Source organism: Caretta caretta, chromosome 4 (assembly GCF_965140235.1).
Source record: "Caretta caretta isolate rCarCar2 chromosome 4, rCarCar1.hap1, whole genome shotgun sequence".
NCBI lineage: Eukaryota > Metazoa > Chordata > Testudines > Cheloniidae > Caretta > Caretta caretta.
The window spans coordinates 108,607,948-108,626,276 of record NC_134209.1 but is presented as its reverse complement, the minus strand read 5'-3'; the positions used below and the strand labels follow the sequence as shown (position 1 = coordinate 108,626,276).

At 44.6% G+C, this 18,329-nt stretch overlaps 1 protein-coding gene across 1 annotated transcript in view; it reads right to left on the bottom strand.

Annotated features, from left to right (window-relative positions):
- Positions 1-6,189: 6,189 nt before the first annotated feature.
- SMIM14 (small integral membrane protein 14) overlaps positions 6,190-18,329 on the bottom strand; it is a 91,728-nt gene continuing 79,588 nt past the window's right edge. Inside the window, exons 4-5 of the mRNA XM_048848540.2 lie at positions 13,096-13,244; positions 6,190-10,667 (exon numbers count right to left, since the gene is read on the bottom strand). Coding sequence (XP_048704497.1) covers positions 10,635-10,667; positions 13,096-13,244 — 182 coding nt within the window. The 3' untranslated portion in view covers positions 6,190-10,634. The remainder of the gene's footprint in view (positions 10,668-13,095; positions 13,245-18,329) is intronic.

Genomic DNA, 18,329 nt, shown 5'->3' with positions numbered 1-18,329 from the left:
TGGGGTGATACAAGGACTGGAATACCTGAGGAAACTGCTTTTATGACTTCTTGTTAGCCAGTGTGGTGAAACAGAAGTTTACTTTTGTTGCTGTTTCGGTATATCTCATGGGAGAATAACCTCTAGTTTTGGGGTGTGTCCATCCTATTTCTCAGCAGTTTGTCCTGAATTAGGTATTCTCAGTTGTGACCCCCAAAGGCACGGTTACAGCGGGTATTGCAGGACAGAGGAGGTTAAGCCTCCTGAAATGCCAGGCATGGCTCCACCCATGCTCCATGACGAGGCCCCCTTCTGTCCCCTGCTGTTCCCCTGGGGCCCCAGTCCAGGCTACTCTTCTTCTCCAAAGTGGGCGGGAGCTGGAGCGGGCCAACCTGCAGCTGGGACTGCAGGGACTGGGGCCGGTGTTCGGGCTGCCTGGCATTTGGGCCGTCCAGTGCTCTGGGGTTAGGGAGCTCTTGGGTGTCCAGCGCTCCATGGCTGGGCACTGGGGCTGCCCAGCACTCTGGGGGTGGGTGGGCTGGCCTGGCACTCCAGGGCTGGGGGCACTCAGGCAGGCTGGCTGGGGCAGCCCAGGGTTAGGACTGGGAAGCAGCATCCTGGGGCAGGGCTCCTCCAGATGTGGTGGGGGGCTTGGGGCTCCAGCGGGGGAGGAGGTGGGAGGGACGGGGCCTCAGGCAGAAGGGGCAGGGACGGGGGCTAGCCTCCCCAAATGGGTGGTTCACATGCCACCCATGATCGTGCCATGGTGTCTGGAAGGTTTAAAGTACAACATATTGCTATTTATTGTGGTAGCACCTAGGAGCCTCTGTCATGGACCAGTGTATAAACACATAATAAAAAGATGGTCCTCTGCTAAAGGATTTACTAGTATGTCTCCGCTGGATTACAGTTGGACAAAGTGGTAACAAAGCTAGGCCCATTTGCAGGCTTAATAAATCCAGCACAAAAACAGATTAGAATGAAGTCTTTACGCCCTTATGGTCTCCATGACAGGTACCCACATATCATGGAAAACCAAATTGCATGAATAACTGGTTTGGCTGACGAAGCCAGATTTTTCCCTCTCTACAAGGAAAACTGCAGATTTAGATGCAATAATGTTAACCCTGTAATGTTAACTGTATTGGAGAGGACGGTATAGGCCAGCTATACCTTGCAGCTAATTAGCAGGATCTTGGACCTTTATCCGGTATCTTTCCATTCTAACCCTTGGGTGATAGATAGTGTACCTCCCGATCCTGTGGTGTAAATGGATAAAGAAAGGAGAAGAGAAGAAGAATAAAGTAAACAGACAACAGTTTTTATTTAAACAAATAAACTTAATAAGAAACAACAGTGAGATGTGGTTTGACTGTTTGAATTTAAAACCCAGGCCCTATCCAAGTAAGTACCTTGGCAATAAGTAAATATACCCAAAACAAAAATATCCCAGATACTACACCATTTTTAGGTGTTGATAGGCAGTAAATGGTATGACACTGTTGTCACAGGCAACTGATGGACCCTGGGTCTCAACCGCTTCTTAAATGGAGATCAACAGGATCTGCGGATGCTAAAGAGAGGCCTGGCTCTCTGACCACCGAGGGTGAGCAATCAACACAACCTCTATCCCTTTCTCTGAAAATGATGTAGGGTTCAGAGATAGGTAAGCACAGTTACAGTTCTTAATGCTGACGTCTTCCTTTCCTTTATTTTCTGATTGTAGAGTGGTTCGGCCGGAGCTCATCCCTCTCTGGGGCTACGTCCGTCTGGTTCTGTCGGGGAACTAGTCTGGCTGCGGGGTCTCGCGCCATGGCAGCAGTAGATGCAAAACAAGGGCTACGCACACCCGGTTGGCAGGTAGTAGCGAGCCCCACACTCCAGTCCTTGGACAGGGATGGAGCAAACCATTAAGCAATAAGCCGAGGCCCTGGGCTAGGGCGGGCGGCAAAGAGTCTGTGGCTCAGGCCGTCAGGAAGGGGCTGAGGAAACAAATGAGTTCAGGAGGCCCAGGGGCGGGGTCAGTACAGAGTCACTGGTTAAGGTCCTTAGGCAGGGGCTGTGTAGACAAGTAAGCAACAACAAGGCCAGGCCCTGGGTCAGGGCAGGGCAGTACAGAGTCTATGGCTCAGGCCCTCAGGCAGGGGCTGAGCAAACAGTTAAGTTCAACAAGCCCAGGTCCTGGCTCCGAAGGGCCTGGGAGATGGGGAGACTGCCACCCACACGTTGGGTGGCAGGGGGGATGCAGGCCCACCCACTCCACTGCATCCCAGCCTGGGGCCCTAGCAGTGGCAGAAGGCCTGCTGCTGTGTCAGTGGGGATCCTGGCCGCAACACACTGACATTGGCTCTGGGTGTGCTGCAGACAGACTGGGGTCGGCTGCCCCTGGGCTACTTCCTACCTCCCCCTCTAGCGGTACCTGCGTCGGGACGGTGTCCTCCAAGGAATCAAGCACCGTGGGCTCCTCAGGGTACCCGGCGAGCGGTAGGCTTGGCAGCTCCTCTGAGTAACTTGCCACGGGCAGGCTTAACAGCTTCTCCGGGGTCTGGTCGGCATCAGGCCTCGGCTGGTCTGGCCAGTCCTCAGGTCGGTCGCTAGTTGCAGGAGTTTCCCAACCGGGAGCTAGGCCACAGGGATCTGGCTTCTCTGGCGGCTGGGGCTCTAGTGAGCTCTGGGGTGGGGCTTTTGTACTTCCTGTCCTGCGCCCTGACCTCTGGGGGGCGGGTGCAGGTTCCACTGGCACCGCCCACTTTGGTGTCCGAAGGGGCTCGTCCCTCTCTGGGGGGGTGGGGAACCACACCGCCTCGCTACACTGATCTTCTGGTCCATGTCGCCGCACAAATACAACAGTACCGTGGCTGCCTCTAGGACGGACAGCAGCTAGGCAGCCAGTGCTCAGAGTTTATATAGGCACAAGTGCACCAAAGTTCTGAGGTAAAACCAGCAGCTCCTCTGCTGGAACCTATCTGAACCAGTTCTATGCTGACCTTGACGTTGGCTGCCTTTCCTGCCAAAGTTCCAAAACGGCACGAAAACTTCAACAAGAAGCTAATCAAAGATGGAGTCGAGCTGTTGTTTTGCAGGCACTCCATTTTGAATTTCAGACTTCATATCTAATACATGGTAAAATACCTTAACCAAATGTAAAGGCATAAAGTATAACTTATTCTTAAGCACAAAGCAACTTGTAATCTCTATTTCATGTACAAAAACATGTTACAGTAAATACAGCTCTTGGTGTAGTGCCCAGCCCCTGAGAGAGCTTCTTTGGATATCTTTCTTGCCATTTTTCAGTGCACAATTTTTCCATCTGCCCACAAGGTTCATTGTTAAATGGAATTCTGCAGCTTCTCTGTGATTTACCTCGTGTCTGGGTTGGTTTTTTTTTGTTTTTTGTTTTTTAAATTCAGCTAATGGCTGTGACCCTCCATAAAGAATTTAAAAAAAATAATCTGCTTACTGAGCACACTTTGCTATCTTTAATATCTGTTCTTACATTAAATATTTCTGTTCGTCTCTGTGCTAGGGGCAAACAGTAACCCTGAAGAGGTTTTAAAAAACAAAAGAAATGGCTTTGAAAGCAGCATAACAGTAGTAGCATATTGCTTTGCTTTTTTTGAACATTCCTAGGCACAAAATACAATAATGATCCAACTGTCATCACTTGAACCTTGAGGATATAATAGAAGCTGTCAATGTAGTAGGCTTGTTTTATAAACTAGCTGCATGTCATTCTTGATGGTGAATGGCTGCTCTACTCTGAACCAGCATTACATAAAACATTTTATAATACACTTTTCCTTAAGAACAAGAATGTATCCTGTTAATTGGGATAATTAGTAAATAAATGAAATATTTATACAAATTCTTTATGCCTTTGCCCATTCTGTTTGTCTAGCAGTAAGAGTTGTAGCTGTTAAAGGGAACTGCAATGTAATAGGAAACAGATTGTAATTAGATGTAGTCATTACAATGGGGTTGGTGCAGGTACCGGGATCTGACCCATTTTTATTTTATTTATTGACACAGGAAGTGTTGGTCAATGAAATTTATTGTACATTCTTTGCAAGGTCATGAATTTATCTTTTTTATATAATTAGGCCAGATTGTCAGCTGGTGTAAAGTGAAATAGGTCCCTTGAAGTTAATCGAGTCATGTTGATTTCCACCAAGTGTGGATCTGGCCCACGACAAGAGCTTTCCTGTTCTTCAAAGTTACCTTATCTTTTCTGTGGGTTAAATTTTGGGTTGTTTACTGTTGAAGTTAGTGAGAATAGAAAAAAGGTTATGCTTTGTCAAACACACACAGCATAGTTCCTATAAATGTAGTATTATTGGATATGTTTGAAGGCAATCTGTTTTATTGACCATGGCAAAGATTTGATACATTTCTCCTGAACATTCTATCTGTTCTAACAGGATCCAACATTTTTCTGGTTTTGAGAAAGACCAGGCTACCAGGGCTTTATTTGGCAGGCTTGACAACTGATCCAGTATTAGGAGCTGGAAAACCTCCTTCTGATCTGTTTAACTTAGTAAGTTGAACTCTGTGGTTTTCCTTGTTTGCTTCCAAATTATTTTTATAATGCTATTTGAAACATCTGCAATCATTTTATCATGTATGCTTATGTGTAAAATTTGGAACTGGAAATATAGTTAAGGAAGTGCATTTATTTTTATAGCTGATGTTCTGTCTTTTGAAGATAAACTGCATTTTTTCCAACTATCAATCTTTTGAGATGACATATGAGGGGTTCAAAATCAAGATCACAGAGCATTTCTAAATTGTCTGGAAGTAGCACTCTGAAATCTTTAAATTAGTTTATCATGTGTTTAAATCAAAATTTGTTTCTCATTCTGGGATATTTATTGCCTCTCTCTGTTTAATTATTGCTTATTACCCTCCTGGATTTTTGATTTCCTTTGTTATCTCCTAGGGTGAGGTAGTACAGGAATTCTTGACTAGTGGGGTGTGAGCTGCCCCAGTGGTAAGGCAATGATCACTGGTTCGCACCCTATTGCTAGTGGGAGAAGAAAAGCACCAACATCCTGTAATTAGTAAGACCCAACAAAAACTGAGAAAGCAGGGGAATGGAGCAGGTCATTACCTCCTGCAGCTACACCCTTTGCTCCACCCAGCCCATAGCATCTCCTCAGCACTCCACTTTTCCCTCAGTGCTCAGCTCTGGAGGAAATGGTACTACCCTGAAGCTGAATTCTGTATGGGCAGAAAGGGAAAAAACACTTGTATCAGTCTCTCACCAGCCAGCCCCACCTACATTCCCCCAGTCCATGCAGCATCCTAAAAATGACGACACAGATTCTGGCTGTATTTACCTAAATCCCACAATCCAGTGTAGCCACTTAGAATTGTGGGATTTGAGTGGCGCACTCCAGTAAACCATGGATGGAAAAAGTGTTGAACCCCTGAGTTAACAGATTTTGATTTTAAATAACGTGACAATATACTTATACAGTAGAACCTCAGAGTTACGAACACCAGAGTTACGAACTCACTAGTCAACTACACACCTCATTTAGAACCGGAAGTACACAATCAGGCAGCACCAGAGGACCCCCCCCCCCCGCCACCGCCAAAAAAGCAAATACTACACAGTACTATGTTAAATGTAAACTACTAAAAAAATGAAGGGAAAGTAGCATTTTTCTTCTGCATAGTGAAGTTTCAAAGCTGTATTAAGACAACGTTCAGTTGTAAACTTTTGAAAGAACAACTATAACGTTTTGTTCAGAGTTACGAACATTTCAGAGTTACAAACAACTTTCATTCCCAAGTTGTTCGTAAGTCTGGGGTTCTACTGTAACAATTTTATTTTGTGTCTTTGCTATTGTTATTCCTTCTATTGTGTTATTTCTAACTTTCTGGGCCAAAGGTTCCAATGCAAAGGGCAGAGGGGAAATCCATGTCTTGGTCCTCAAAGTATCTTAAACCTCTGAACTTGCCACCATTTATTCTGACTAGCTTGGGTTGCATATAGGTCTGCGCTCATATCAAAAGTTAGAATCCATGCACGACAATGTCATTTTTTGTAATTAGCCCTTATTAACAATCTAATCTTGTGTTGTTATTTGTTGGTTGATTATTTTTTTAACTGGTAGATCATTTGAGATGAGCTTTAAAATTAGTCAAAGTTGTTCTTAGATTGGTGCAATTGTGATTCTATCAAGAAATTCAGACAAGAACAAAAGGTTACTAAGATTTGAAATTTATTTGTCAATAAAAAGTGCATAGTACAAGCCCTTTATCCCAGTTCCAAATACTCAGTAGAAGATTAATAGTAAACCTCAAATGGCACAGACATGATTTTTGTTTGGCATGATTCAGACATTTTAAACCACCAATTTACATCAGGTACATCACATTATCATTTTTCATCTTTAGGTAAACGTTACAAGGCAACATTACTGCAGACACTATATGAACACACATGATTTTTCATTTCAGAATATAATAATTGTGTTAAGCAGATGCTAAAATACTATTATTTTAACAAAGTTATAAACGAAGGTATAAACATAAACTCTCTTCTTTATTTCTTTAATTGCTACAACTTCTCTCTTATTAGCTGAGCCTCAAACCTTTAATATAAAATTGATCATGGTCTTAAACTTTACATCCTTCTAATCTCTTCCAAGGGGTTCCTCTTAAAATGTACAGTGTTCAGTTTTGTAATCACGATGCAGTTATTTCATCACAAATTATTATTATGGGCTAGATTCTGCCACCTTTATTAACGATGCTGCAGCTAGAACATTCTCTGACAATAGTCAAACTAATTACAATGGAGCTACTTGTTGAGTAAAATAACATGAATAAAAGTGGCAAAATACAGCCTTATAATAGCTGTATTACTTTAAGCAGTATTATTGGTCTGAAGTTTACATACTGGAGAGAATATCTCAGAATTTAAAAGGCATACATGTTGGCATGGGATAGTGGCCTGGCTACATAACAAAACATTTTGCTATACAATATTTCCACTGCTTTTCTTTCACACAGAAAATTTTAAATAGCAATTTACATAAGGAAATTATATATGTATAAAACTGTTCGGACATTTTGACTAGCAGAATTTTAAGAAAAAAAAACATTGATTCAACACAGAACACAATTAAAAATTTCTCGGATTACAATGTACAAACATCTATGGCTATATATTGGCAAAAATCTCAAAGCAGGGTGCACAAAGCATGCCTTCTATATACATATTAGGGCATCTAAATAGAAGTGGTCTGATCTTCAGAGGTGCTGAGCACCTGCAAGTCCCATTGACTTCAACAGGAGCTGGAGTTGCTCAGTATCTCTGAAATGAAGCCCCTTCCAGTTAGGTGCTTACATATGGAGTTAGGCTTCTAACTTAATGCACCCAAGTTTGAAGACTTTTGGCCATTGACAGAGCTGTCCCTAGGGTATGGCGAATTGGGGCAACCACTCTGGGCCCTGCGCTTTGGGGGGCCCCGTGGGCCAGCACAATTGGCCAGCGCAGTCAGTCCCGAAAGTGACGGTTGGTCCCGGAAGTGAGGGATTCGTCACTTCCGCCCTGGGCCCCACACTCTCCTAGGGATGGCCCTGGCCATTGATTCTTGGGGGAAAAAAAACGCAGGTATGGTAGGCCATGTAAGTATTTTTTATTGGTTCCATAAAAAGATATCACATTACCTACGCAGTTCAAAATGTTATTCCAAAGATGTACTAGGAAGGCAAAAACTAGTAGTTGGATAGTGTATCCCAGTAATGTTCTTACACAGTGTTTGTGGCCTATACTGCCATCAGTCATATTGGGACAAATTCTCTCGATTACACTGTTGCAATCCCATTCTCTTCTGTAAGGTTGCATCAGGTTAACAGAGAATTTGGCCCAATATTATTATTTTACTAATGCTTCCTATCTATAGGTGCTGTATTACACAGCACACTGCTACAAAGAAGCTCAGTGGCACAGTTACATACATCAAATTATAAAAGCATTTTCTCGGGTCTGTACTGTGTGTTTACAAGACAATTTGGCTGACCTGCCATTTACCCTGAGGAGGACAAGCCTATCTCTGATAACAAAGGGATCCAATGTAGTATTTTTCCACGGCCCAGTTATGCAAATCATTACTCACATGAATAGCCCCTTTGCTACTTGCAAAAGTAAGGCGTTCTCATGCGAGTAAAAGGTTGCAGGATCAGGCCATTAATTCCCCGCATATTTGTTCTCCCTACTTTTGTGGAAAGTAGCTCCATAGCCATCTGGTCACACAAAACTGTCCTTTACATTATTCCCATTAATTTTTCAAATTGATAAGAAAAATATACAATGTCACTTTTCTGTATGTCTTTAAAATGTTCTTAAATTCTTTAATGTATGTTTAAAAAAGTCACTGTCACTAGTTCCAACGGAAGATGCACATGCATGCACACACACACACCAACATTAAAGGGAAAATATATGCCATAGATCTTCACCTGCAATTTCTGTATTGAACAATCCAACAACGAATAGGTAAGAATCAAAAGGGTAAGGATTATGACAATATGTAGGTAAAAATCAAATTGTAAGTAAGTGAAAATAACTTTCTGAAGTTAATGACTGGTTGATAACGTTTTGATCTTGTTACGTGTTGCAGCAAAAAATTTAAGATATTGATTATTATAAGATTATACTCAGGACAGAAAATTGTAATGGATACGTGTCAGTAGATTTTTCTTTTTGTAAAGTTTGTAAACAATTCTCTTTTAGAATTTAATATTTAGTTGCCCAGGTTTTAGTTGTCTTTAAAATACATTGAATTAGACAGCTCACTTATTGGTGAATGTATTTAATTTGATTTTGGTGATAATAATCTTTTGTGTAAATTCCTTACACATAAGACAAGCTTTTGATTGTGATAATTTTCAGACACATTCTCATGCCCACACACATAGATGTACATTCATTACAGCAGATGATCCATGCTTTTGCAACAGCCCTAAAAACTATGTTGGAGGTCCAAAGAGTTAAAGCTGCTCTGAACAGCAAGGTAAAGGCAGTGGTGAGCTGGAGCCGATTCACACCGGTTCGCTGGAACCGGCTGTTAAATTTAGAAGCCCTTTTAGAATCGGTTGTCCCACGAGGGACAACTGGTTCTATAAGGGCTTCTAAATTTAACAACCGGCCAAAAGTGGCGCCTTAGGCACCGACTCCGTGGGTGCTCCGGGGCTGAAGCACCCACGGGGAAAATTCGGTGGGTGCTCTCCCCGCCTGGCCCCAGCTCACCTCACCTCCACTCCACCTCTGCCTCCACTCCTGAACGCGCCGCCCCGCTCTGCTTCTCCACCCCCCCGGCTTCCCGCGAATCAGCTGTTGACGCAGGAAGCCTGGGAGGGCTGAGAAGCAAGCAGCGGCTTCGCGCTCAGGCCCAGGGAGGTGGAGGTGAGCTGGGGCGGGGAGAGGTTCCCCTGCTCCCCGGGTTACCTGCTGTGGCACGGGCGGCCCTCCTCACGCCCCCCGCCCAGCTCACCTCCGCTTTGCCTCCGCCTCCCTGGGCCTGAGCGTGAAGCCACTGCTTGCTTCTTAGCCCACCCCCAGCTTCCCGTGCGAACAGCTGATTCGCGGGAAGCCGGGGGTTGGAGAAGCAGAGCGGGGCGGTGCGTTCAGGGGAGGAGGCAGAGCGGAGGTGAGCTGGGGCCAGGTGCGGGGCTGCCAGTGGGTGCTCTGCACCCACCAAATTCTCCTCGTGGGGGCTCCAGCCCCGGAGCACCCATGGAGTCGGTGCCTAAGGCACCACTTTTGATGTGATCAGTTGGGGGAGTGGCCGCTGCCCCTGCTCCCCCCTAGCTATGCTACCCTGCCCCTAGGAGCCAGAGGGACCTGCCGGATGCTTCCTGGGAGCCGCCCCAGGTAAGCACCGCTGGGACTCCCCACCTCGCCCCCTGGCAGGTCCCTCTGGCTCTTAGGGGCAGGGTGGGGTGGGCACCCACTATGGTGGCCCACGAGACCCTCCTGTCCGGTTCTGGGGGCAGTCAGAGGACAGGGGAGGAGGGTGGATGGGGCGGCGGTCTGGGGGGAGTGTCAAGGAACGCGGGGGGTTGGATGGAGCAGGAGTCACAGGGGCTGGGGGCAGGCCACAATCCCCCTCGAGGAGGGAACCAGTTGTTAAGATTTTGGCAGCTCATCACTGGGTAAAGGTAAAGTAATTTCACTTTTTCTACAAAAAACTCACGCTCATGTTTGCAAATAAGTTTCCAAAATATGTAGGGAAAAAAGAGAATTAATCTGAAAAATAACTTTTAATGACTATAAATGCACAAGGATTTAAATTTTCCTTGAATTATGCCAGAGACCACTGCAAAGAAATTATATATTGTAATCATTGTAACAAAAAGAGAATGACTAGAATGTCCACAGTAAAACAACAACCAAAACTCCACCCCCTGCAGCTCCTTATTGTTTATTCAAATATCACCTACTAGGAATGGTAATAATATATAAAGCAAGAATTAACTTAAAAGTGAAATAGCTCCTAGTTGTTCCATACCAAAATAATATCATCCTGCTTTATGTAAATGCAAAAGGAAAATAGTATTGAATGGGATTTAGTACTCTGGTCACTTTCGTGCATTTGGTCGTGCAAGGTTTTAGCAGTCGAGCATTTCCAGCATTAGAAGGTCTAATCCACGGGTGGGGCTGGTGGTTCTTGTCCCTGGTTGTACAAAAGGGAAAAAAATGCACTGGTTTAGAAATTCTAGTCTACCAAGCATGACTTATAAAAAGAATGAAATCCTCCTCTAATATTCAAACTAAATAACAAACAATTCTGTTTTTCCCTTCAGTGGGGAAATGGGGCAGTGGGGAAGGACATAAGATGGGGGAGAGGAGGCAATGGGGGAAGTGGGGGCCAGGGGGGAAGAGGCAGGGTGGAAGGAAGAGGGTGAGATGTGGAGGAGATAGAGCATTGGGAAAGAGGCTTGGGATGGGAAAGGGAAAGGACGGGGGAAGCGAGGGCAGGGGTGAAGCTGGAGTCCAGTATGCGGCATCCCCTTAGCAGAAGCTGGGGCTCCCCTGGTAAGCAGACCCATCAAGCCCTCACCCTGACAAGTCCCACCTTCCCTGCATCTGTATCACCCCAATGAGCCCCCCCAGACACCCTTCCCACTGAGCCCCAACCATCTACACCTGGACCCCCACCCAAATGAACCCCACCTCCCCTGCACCTAGACCCCCCCCGCTGAGCCCCAAACACCTTCACCTGGATCCCCTGCAGAGTCCCATTGCCCCTACACCTGGAACCCCTCAATGAACCTCTGTGCATCCAGATCTCCCACGGAGCCACCCGCACCCAGATTGCCCCACAGAGAACTCTCTTACCCCCACCTGGATCCCCCTACACTAAGTCCTCTGCGCTTGGATCCTGCTGCCAGGCTGATCCTGATCACCCACACCAGGTACGCCTAGCCCAGGGGGGCAGGACCTCAGGGTGTTTCTGGGGCAGGCCTGGCCCTTGCATTGTATCAGAGTCGGGTGCAACCTCATTGCCGAGTCCCTGTCCCAGGATGGGGTGGGGGAGGCTGCAGGGTAATCTCCCACCTCCATGCAACCAGTGGCCTGTCTCTGGGAGGGGTGGGGGCTGGGCATAGAGATCTGTGATGGAGGTCTCTGGGCCAGGGGACGCTGGGCATAAGGATGGGGCATTGGGCAGGGGGGGCGGTGTGGTGCGGGCCCGCCCTCAAGGGGAAGGGGCATGCTGGCAGTACAGGGCTGGGTAGGCCAGTGTGCATCTGGCAGCTGCAGGTTCGTGAACAGTGCCCTCCTGCTGGGCTGCACAGAGCGGGGCTGCTCCCACCACGCTGTGCCTCATTGCCCCCAGCCCGCCCTTCACTGTGGAGACTGACCATCACGCCACCCTGCACCTTGCCCCATGGGGGCCCACAAATATGTTTGGCACTGGGCCCACAAAAAGTTAATCTGGCCCTGGCCCCAGAAAGTTGTTTGAGTAACCACACAGAGTTTGGCCTGTGGCAAAGCTAGACTTTGCTTGATCTCTGGTCTCTGACTCCAGCCTGATCCTGACTCTTGCTTATGGAGCCTGGCCCTTGTGAGCCCTCCAACTCCTGCCTGGTGACTACTGGCCCTAATGGGCAGAATTCACCCCACTTATGACTGTTAGGTCAGACTGTTTATGCCCTGGTCCCTTACATCATGTTTATCATCTCAACTATTTCCACATCATATGTGCTCAGTGTAAAGTAAAAAAGATATGGGGGTGGGGGGGAAGAGTTAATCACTATCCTAAAAACACATCTCAGTTCTTGCCATCTTGATAAAGATTCTGCAGATCAAATTGAGGCCGTTGGTTACTGCTGTTCATCTTGTGGCTTTGAGTGGGTATTACCTAATCAGAACATAACACTTCTGTTTATGGTTCACCACAAGGAATCGAATGCGGCTCAACCTAAGGCAGAGTGGTTTAGCTGTGTTGGCCCTGCAGGTCTCACAGAAGTATAATCAGTGACAACTTAGACTATGTCTACATTGCACACTTCACAATGGTGTGGGTGTGCCGCTGCCGCGTCTTTGTACGGTGCACTGTGTAGCTGCTCTTTATCTCTCCCAGCGAAAAAATAAAATCTTTCCGAATGAGGGGTGGTAGCTCTTTCGCCGGGAGCAGGGTTCCCACTGATAAAGTGCTGTCCACACCGGCGCTTTTCATCGCTAAAACTTTTATCGTTCAGGAGAGTCCTTTTGCACACCCCCGAGCGACAAAACTTTTAACGACAAAAGTGCCAGTGTAGACATAGCCTTAATTTTGTCAATAAAATTGGCAGTTATGGCTCTAAATAGGCAGAGGGAGCAGATCTATTCACTGAGATCTTGTTTTTAGTTACTTTTCAGAATATAACCACACTTTAAACAAAAGACTTAATTATTTCTAGTCTGAGAGACTTCTGCAGAAGGGAACATATACATTTTAATATTAATGTGATACCAAAAAATAGCAGTAGAAAGCATAGGAAAACAGTTTTGGGGAAAAACTAATGAATATAATGTAGTGTACTTTAAAAATGTTCCTAAATCTAGATATTTTATTTAGATTCTTTAGGTAGGGTGCTTCAAGACACTGACATACTTACATGATGTGGACTGGCCGGTTTTCCAGCCATGTTGGATCCTCTTAGATTAGTTGGTCTCAGCAAGAACAAGACAAGAGCGATAACCACCCAGGCCATCATTATCATGGCAATACTGATGCCGTTATCACCAGAGGAATTTGGTCCTGGCACTACAGACAGAGAAAACTACATCATAAAAGGGTGTGGGAGCAGAGTCCTTTTATCAACATGAAAATGTAAACAACACAAGTATCAGACCAAACTACAACAGTTTTGGTTCACAGCCGTGATTACTCTGTCTGCTTGGCTTTAAGATTCACAACTTTTTGTAAGGTTGACAAAAAAGTGCCAATTTCCTAAAGCTGATATGAAATTCCCTCTTAATGGATTGCAGATAAAGAGAGCACACTATGTTACTGTGGGCAGAGTATACAAAGACCAGTGTTCAGAATGATTTACAACTCATATCAGTGCAAAAAAACCAACACAATATTATACATATATCAATATAAGTGAAACATTCCACATGTGTAGAGGGAATGGTGTATGATTTTCATACCCCATTTTTATAGGCTTGATGCTGCAAACCCTAATGCACAGTGCAGGGTTGTTAGCCTCCACTTGCTGTTAAGCAATCTTGTACAGGTAGGAACAAGGAAGGCATCTAGTTCTTTGTGTAACCCACGCTAGATGAGCATGAGTCTTTGTTCCCCTCCAGTGGCTGATCTACATAGGTGGAGGAGTCTACTACAAATGCTGCTTAATAGCTAGTGGGAAAAGTTTGTTTTTAACACTGAAGGTCCAGGTTCAAACCCTGCTATCAGCCCAAGCACAGGGGATCATTATACCTACTTGTGAAAAGAAGTTGGCAAACCACTCAGAATAAATTGTTTACTGTTAATTTAGCTCTCCAATAGTTTCCAAGGAGACTGGTGTTTCTAAATTTGATGGAAATTAAAAATTATGTATTGCAAAAATTGTGCGAACAGATGTCTGCCTTGGCATTAGTCATGAGCTTGGTGTGGCAAAGATTTCTCATTTAAGTATTTGACTCAATATGTGAGCTGTGTGACGGTCACTGAGATCACGTTCCCTAACAGAATGGCATAACTACTATCAACTACTTCCCTTTCTTCCTAAAACCAAATATTGGTGGGTCAGGGTGCAGGAGGTCCTTAATTTCTGGGAAGAAGAGTGATGTAGGGGGCAGAGGCAGGGACTGATAAAAAAGGGAAGCTGATATACTGACATTTGCAACAAAATAGCAAATGGCTGGAATTTTTTTCAGCACATTCCACAAAATTGAGAAATTCCCCTGAATGGAGTTGTCTGGTTGTACTACCGGGGAGAAATAAGTATTTAAAGCCTCCCAAATATCTGATTATTTGCATATTTAAAATATGCAGCCTTTTTCCAGAGATCAATGTTGCCAGGTTTAGCACATTAGCTGCGCATTTCTGCTACAAGTAGTAGTGAAATGCTAGTATTTAAAATTACCCTAATTAAGCATTTGATCTAACATCCCATCATGCTGAACTTCTTCTCTTTCAGGCTCATAATATATCTTTTGAATCCAACAGCAAAATTGTCATTGACTTTACACAGTGTAATTTGTGTATTACCCATCAGAAGGTAACTAATGCAATGTTATTGGGAGGTAATGTTCAGAACAAGAAAAGCTAGTTGATTTTATTTAAGAAAGTTTAGATTTTGTACAAAACCTCAAAGTCTGGGGGAAATCCACAGGGAGACCCAGGGCCTTGGAATTTGCAGGGTTTTAGCATCCACTGATTTCTATTATTTTTGACAATTACATATAGAGTCTTTCACCTCTAACACGCTGGTTTAAATCTGGCCTATGCCAATGTTTGCTAGAAGTTATCACTAGTAAAAGCTGTTTGATGATCTATTTGCAGTGAGTGGGGTGGGGTCAGTCAGTTTCTTGAGCACAAGTTTTCACAATGGAAAACTATTATCACTGTTGTTCCCCTTAATGGCATTTTCAAGAGAGCCCAAGGGCTGAGTGGGCCCAGAGAACTATTCCCTCATCCATGAAGGTGATGTCTACATAACAGAGTTAAGGCAAGCTAATGGGGTACTGTGGGGAAGTTTGCAGGACTGCTGCCCACAACACAGCTCTTCTGTAATACAAGACTTCATGATCCAGAGCCATCAATCTGATATCCTTCAGGTACATTAAATTCACTCAAAAATATAACAGAAAAATTGGGATGAATTATGAAAAATCAGACCTCAGCAGCACTTCCTCAGACTCAATGAGACAACTCTTTTGATTTTATGAGCTAAAGGAATTGCCATTAAACTCTTGCTTTTCAAATCTTTGAAATGGAGACATCTCAATCTGGAAAAGCTGCTAACATAGAACGAGTTCAACTATAAATGCCAATTACAAAAAAACATTCTAATGAGAGTTTGAAAGTCTGAGCCATTCTGGGTGTGGGTCAGAAGAAGATCTAGCAGGAGCAAAATGAGAACATATCGTAACACGAAATGGAACTTTCAGTTCACTAGTTATGACATAAAATACTGATTCAGAACAGCATGTAGAATTGTGCAGGCAAGTGTTCAGTTTGTAGTCTCGTTCTGTACAAGTGAAACAACATTAATCAGCTTGGTGTATCAATATTTGAAACTTTGGGAGGCCTTTATGCATCACATCTCTGTCACATAATACTTAACCCTGCCTCAGAACAGACATGTAGACTAGTTGACCTCCTGAGGTCCCTCTAGGGCTTCTGATTTTAGGTTTTAACCAATGAACACTGACAAAACATTCCTGATACTATTTAAAAAAAAAAAAAGGTGTATATCCTATTAACACCAGAAAAGAACTGGAAATGGTTACTTGTATCTAAGGGTTTGTCTGCACAAAGAAGTAGAGTGGACTACAGGAGTGTGATTTTTGAAGTGTACTAATGCATTGCACATTGATTGATCCATGCAGACCCTGTTGGCATGCACTAAAGGTTCCCGAGCGTGCTTTAATACAGTGGTTCTCGACCAAGGATATGCATACCCCTGGGAGTATGCAGACGTCTTCCATGGGGTACGTCAACTCATCTAGGTATTTGCCTAGTTTTACAACAGGCTACATAAAAAGCACTAGCAAAGTCAGTACAAACTAAAATTTCATACAGACAATGACTTGTTTATACTGCTCTATATACTATACACTGAAATGTAAATTCAATATTTATATTCCAATTGATTTATTTTATAATTATATGGTAAAAATGAGAAAGTAAGCAATTTTTCAGTAATAGTGTGCTGTGACACTTTTGTATTTTTATGTCTGATTTTATAAGCAACTAGTTTGTAAGTGAGGTGAAACTTGGGGTACACAAGACAAATCAGACTTATGAAAGGGGTACAGTAGTCTGGAAAGGTTGAGAGCTACTGCTTTAATGTCATGCTTTTGAAACAGTACTGTGTTAAAGCGCAGTAGGGAATATTACAGAGAGATTATATTACTCATTACAAGGAGTGTATACTGTAATGTACATACATTAACAAGTCATCAAAACACATAAGGACAAGCTTAACATTGAGCACATGCTTAAGTCCATCCCTGTTCATAAAAATTCAGCAATTACTTAAATGCTTTGCTAACTTGGGTCCTAAAGTCACATATCACTTGAGGGGGGTTTGGCTACCCTATGCTATGTTCAGCAGAAACTCAACTGACTAGCCAGTTTCACATACTTCAATTGTCAAAAACCCACTTGTGTTAGCAATGCCATGTTGATGTGCTTTGACTGTATTCACATTCTTTTTATTCCCATAGAGTAAATTTCACTCAGTTATAGAGGGGCAGCATAAGAAGACCCAATTACATCCCATGATACAGTTAAAACATGCCTCAGCCCTGGTCTACACTAGGACTTTAGGTTGAATTTAGCAGCGTTAAATCGATGTAAACCTGCACCCGTCCACACAATGAAGCCCTTTATTTCGACTTAAAGGGCTCTTAAAATCGATTTCCTTACTCCACCCCTGACAAGTGGATTAGCACTTAAATTGGCCTTGCCGGGTCGAATTTGGGGTACTCTGGACACAATTCAACAGTATTGGCCTCCGGGAGCTATCCCAGAGTGCTCCATTGTGACCACTCTGGACAGCACTCTCAACTCAGATGCACTGGCCAGGTAGACAGGAAAAGAACCGCGAACTTTTGAGTCTCATTTCCTGTTTGGCCAGCGTGGCAAGCTGCAGGTGACCATGCAGAGCTCATCAGCAGAGGTGACCATGATGGAGTCCCAGAATCGCAGAAGAGCTCCAGCATGGACTGAACGGGAGGTATGGGATCTGATCGCTGTATGGGGAGAGGAATCCGTGCTATCAGAACTCCGTTCCAGTTTTCGAAATGCCAAAACCTTTGTCAAAATCTCCCAGGGCGTGAATGACGGAGGCCATAACAGGGACCCGAAGTAGTGCCGTGTGAAACTTAAGGAGCTGAGGCAAGCCTACCAGAAAACCAGAGAGGCGAACGGCCGCTCCGGGTCAGAGCCCCAAACATACTGCTTCTATGATGAGCTGCATGCCATTTTAGGGGGTTCAGCCACCACGACCTCACCCGTGTTGTTTGACTCCTTCAATGGAGATGGAGGCAACACGGAAGCAGGTTTTGGGGACGAAGAAGATGATGATGATGATGATGAGGTTGAAGATATCTCACAGCAAGCAAGCGGAGAAACCGGTTTTCCCAACAGCCAGGAACAGTTTCTCACCCTGGACCTGGAGCCAGTACCCCCCGAATCCACCCAAGGCTGCCTCCTGGACCCGGCAGGCGGAGAAGGGACCTCCGGTGAGTGTACCTTTTAAAATACTATACATGGTTTAAAAGAAGCATGTGAAAGGATTAATTTGCCCTGGCATTCGCGGCTCTCCTGGATGTACTCCCAAAGCCTTTGCAAAAGGTTTCTGGGGAGGGCAGCCTTATTGCATCCTTCATGGTAGGACACTTTACCACTCCAGGCCAGTAACACGTACTCGGGAATCATTGTACAACAAAGCATTGCAGTGTATGTTTGCTGGCATTCAAACAACATCCGTTCTTTATCTCTCTGTGTTATCCTCAGGAGAGTGAGATATTATTCATGGTCACCTGGTTGAAATAGGGTGCTTCTCTTCAGGGGACACTCAGAGGAGCCCATTCCTGCTGGGCTGTTTGCCTGTGGCTGAACAGAAATGTTCCCCGCTGTTAGCCACGGGGAGGGGGGAGGATTGAGGGGGTA